Source organism: Chelmon rostratus, chromosome 9 (genome assembly GCF_017976325.1).
Source record: "Chelmon rostratus isolate fCheRos1 chromosome 9, fCheRos1.pri, whole genome shotgun sequence".
Taxonomy (NCBI): domain Eukaryota; kingdom Metazoa; phylum Chordata; class Actinopteri; order Chaetodontiformes; family Chaetodontidae; genus Chelmon; species Chelmon rostratus.
The window spans coordinates 14,389,048-14,392,947 of record NC_055666.1 but is presented as its reverse complement, the minus strand read 5'-3'; the positions used below and the strand labels follow the sequence as shown (position 1 = coordinate 14,392,947).

Sequence of the window (3,900 nt, the reverse complement as noted above, 5' to 3'; positions counted from 1 at the left end):
TCAACAAGCAAAATAAAATGCATCACATGCGACGAGTCGAGTACTTGTTCCTACCTCGACGGAAGCATCCAACTCGTAAAACGGATCAGCAAAGTCTGTTGGACTTTTCCTCAGAGTCTGGTCAGCAGGCAGTGTGTTGTCATTGTAAGAACTCACGAACTTGAAGTCACTGGTTCGAGATCCTGTTGTCAGGTACGCGTCATAATTGTAAGTGCTGCGTAAAGTTCCTGTGCCGTCAACATCTGCGTAATTTGGAGGGAGATAAGCGCTCGGGATGGCAACTGCTCCATCAAACAACAGTCTCGGCTTTCTCCTGCGACAAAACCTCACACCCAGGATGATGATGATGAAGGTCAGAAAAAACGTGCACACAGACACCAGAGCGATGATCAGATAAGAGGTCAGCTTGGAATTCTTCTCATCATAAGAAATGTCCTTCAGTTCTGGCACCTCAGCCAAGTTATCAGAAATAAGTAAATACATGGAACAGGTGGCAGACAGAGAGGGCTGTCCGTTATCTTTCACGGACACAACAAGGTTCTGTTTCATGCTGTCAGATTCAGAAATGTCCCGCTGTGTCCTGATCTCTCCGCTGTGGACACCGATACTGAAAAGTCCCGGATCAGTGGATTTCACAATATGATAGGACAGCCAGGCGTTCTGGCCGGAATCCGCGTCCACCGCGATCACTTTGGACACCAGAGAGCCTCCGTGTGCAGCTTTGGGGACCAGCTCGGTCATGAACGAGTTGCCCTCCGGACCGGGGTACAGGATCTGAGGACTGTTGTCATTCACATCCGATATGAACACACTGACGGTCACGTTGCTGCTCAGCGGAGGAGAACCGTTGTCTCGGGCCATCACGTGGACTTTGAAACTCCTCAACTGCTCATAATCAAACGACCTCACAGCGTGGATCACACCCGTGTCTCCGTTAACAGATACATAGGACGACACCGGGGCACCGTTCACCTCACCAGCTAACACAGAATAAATCACTGTACCGTTTTGTCTCCAGTCGGGGTCTCGAGCAGCAACGGAACATAAAGTGGAGCCAGGTTTGTTGTTTTCTGTCACATATGCGCTGTACGACTGCTCCTCAAACACAGGGGGGTTGTCGTTGATGTCTGCTACAGATAACTGAACACTTTTAGACGAGGACAGAGGTGGAGAGCCCTCGTCAGTGGCACTGATTGTAATGTTGTAATCAGACACGACTTCACGGTCCAGTTGTCCTGTGCTCACCAGAGAATAATAGTTTTTAATAGAAGGAACCAACTTAAAAGGGACGTTTTGCTGAATGGAGCAGCGGACTCGTCCGTTACTCTCAGAGTCTCTGTCCTGCACGTTAATGATGCCCACCTCTGTACCAGGTGACACGTTCTCAGGTATCGGATTAGTCAGAGTTTTCAGATATATCACTGGAGCGTTGTCATTTATATCAGTAACATCTATAATCACTTTGGCGTACGATGTTAGTCCTAATCCATCTTTAGCTTGCACTCTCATTTCAAAAGAACCACTTTCTTCAAAATCAATCACACCACTTACTCTAATTCCTCCCGTTTTGGGATCAATAGAGAAAACATTCACATCGTCATCAGATACGTGGCCGAATTGATATGTCACGTCTCCATTCACTCCTTCATCTGCGTCTGTAGCACTAACATTAATCACTATGGTATCTGGAGGAGAGTTTTCGGGAACACTGGCTTTATAAACCGCCTGGCTGAACACTGGGGCGTTATCATTGGCATCAAGCACAGTGACGTGTATGACTACTGTACCTGATCTCTGAGGAGAGCCACCATCTAAAGCTGTGAGAAGCAAATTCATCTCTGTCTGCTTTTCTCGATCAAGTTTATTCTCCAATACTAGTTCAACCTTGTTGCTGTCAACAGCGAGAATAAAGTTGTCATTCTTTTGAAGGCTGTACCTTTGAACAGCATTTTGACCTATATCTGCGTCATGGGCCTCCTCGATAGAGAAGCGGTTACCTTTCTCTGCTGACTCCCTTATTTCCATTTCAATCAAATTTTCTCTGAATTTTGGCGAGTTGTCGTTCACATCTTGAACATGAAGACTTAGTCGATGAAGCTCCAAAGGATTTTCTAACACCAGATCTACTTTCACAACGCACGAGGGTTTCTTGCCACAAAGGCTTTCTCTGTCAATTCTCTCCGATGTGATCAAATCTCCGGTACTCAGATTAATGTCACAGTAACGCTTCCGAGTCCCCTCAAAATCAACACGGACCTTCCGTGAAGACAAGGTCCTCAGATCAAGACCGAGATCTTTGGCTATATTTCCAATAACAGACTGGCGTTTCATCTCCTCTGGAATAGAATAACTCAGGTCTCCATTAACGAGGTGCAGCGCTACAAGAAAGACGGCGAAGCGGAAGATCGGACGAAGCGCTGAAAATCCTTTGTCTCCCATCCTGACACAACAAGGCGCCTCAGCTCGTACAACTTTTACTTTCCAGTGCGAAAAAATAAGAGCTGTCCAAAAAACATCAACAGTCCAACGATTCACAGCACCGTACACAATAAAATACGGTCGGAAATGTAGCCGTGTCTCTCGAAAAACTGCATCTGATATCTATGCTGTAGTCTAGTAGTGGGTGGAGTGGCCAGGGCCTATTTTCTGTCAGCCGACAGCGACACCATGGGTCATTTTTTGATCTTCACACTAGGATGGAATAAACTATTCTTCACAAAGTTCAAAACCTCATCAGAAAAAAATCACGTTCAAAGCATCATTAGACCGACATGCGTAGAAAACCGTTAATTGTCGTCAAAACACACACACACACACACACACACACACACACACACTAACTGTTCATACTGTTCATTGTAATTGCCTCAGCCATGGATCTATTATGTGTGGTTCACTCAGTTCAGCGGACCTCAATGACACTTGGCTTAAAATTCAGTGTCAATTCAGCTTTAACTTCCTAAACTCTACATATACAGGGTGTAAGGTATGCAAACACTGCCGTTTGAGCCTCCGAAAGAAATGGCCAGAGAAAATGATGGAGCTCAACACTGATACGTTCACGAACACTGTATCATGTTGTTGCAATAAAAAACTGCAGATGACAGCTCCATTTCAAGAAACTGACCTGAGACGATTCCGCAAATGACAGCAAACTTAAGTTTTCAGTGCACACATGTTAAACTTTTACATTTATAAGTATCCTCACTGAAATTAAGACAACATGGGTAGGGAGAAAATTACATCTCCAGTTGCAGGTCTGCCTGAGCGCCCGAGGAGTGTTTCAGCACCATGGACAGATACTTTTACATTTGACAGAGTTCATGACACTAAGATATCGGACACAGTGCTGGTCTCTTCTCCAGCGTACTTTCCTCACTGAATTAGACTTACAGACATTTTCAATAAAATAAACACTGACCTATTCCAAACCGTTGGCCACCTACAGTTAGGCAAACTCAAAAACTGAATCACTCGCTGATCTGTGACGATCAGAGCCACATACTGATGACTGAGAAAATGTTTTACAGTGAACATTGTGAAGATAAAGACTCATGAGAGACTGCGAAAAACGCTTAATTCAAATCTGAATTTATATAAGTGTGTGGCAGCTACACTCATAGTGCAACTGTACATTTCCCCATGATGTCAGGAGTTGCTGTCGGCTCAGATCAAGTTGAAGCACGCTTTCCCTGCCGAATTATTTATATTTTTCTTAAACTGCATATTCCACAAACACACGTGGGAGGAAAACAACGAGCTCAAATTCATATTAAGATCATGTTTCCCACAAGAGTCATATACAAAGTTAGTGCTTCTGGGGAAAAAAAACCAAAGACAAAAATCCATCAAACAAGTACTGATACTTTGGTGCAAACATGGACTAAAAATAAAAACACT

At 44.4% G+C, this 3,900-nt stretch overlaps 1 protein-coding gene across 1 annotated transcript; it reads right to left on the bottom strand.

Moving 5' to 3' along the window:
- Positions 1-2,439, bottom strand: LOC121612067 (protocadherin gamma-A12-like). The gene has a single exon (XM_041944811.1). The coding sequence runs from the start codon at positions 2,437-2,439 to the stop codon at positions 1-3; it is 2,439 nt and encodes an 812-aa protein (XP_041800745.1).
- Between the last annotated feature and the right edge of the window lie 1,461 nt (positions 2,440-3,900).

Coding starts and splice junctions, on each gene's coding strand:
- LOC121612067 (XM_041944811.1), bottom strand. CDS start 2,439: ATGGGAGACAAAGGATTTTCAGCGCTTCGTCCGATCTTCCGCTTCGCC.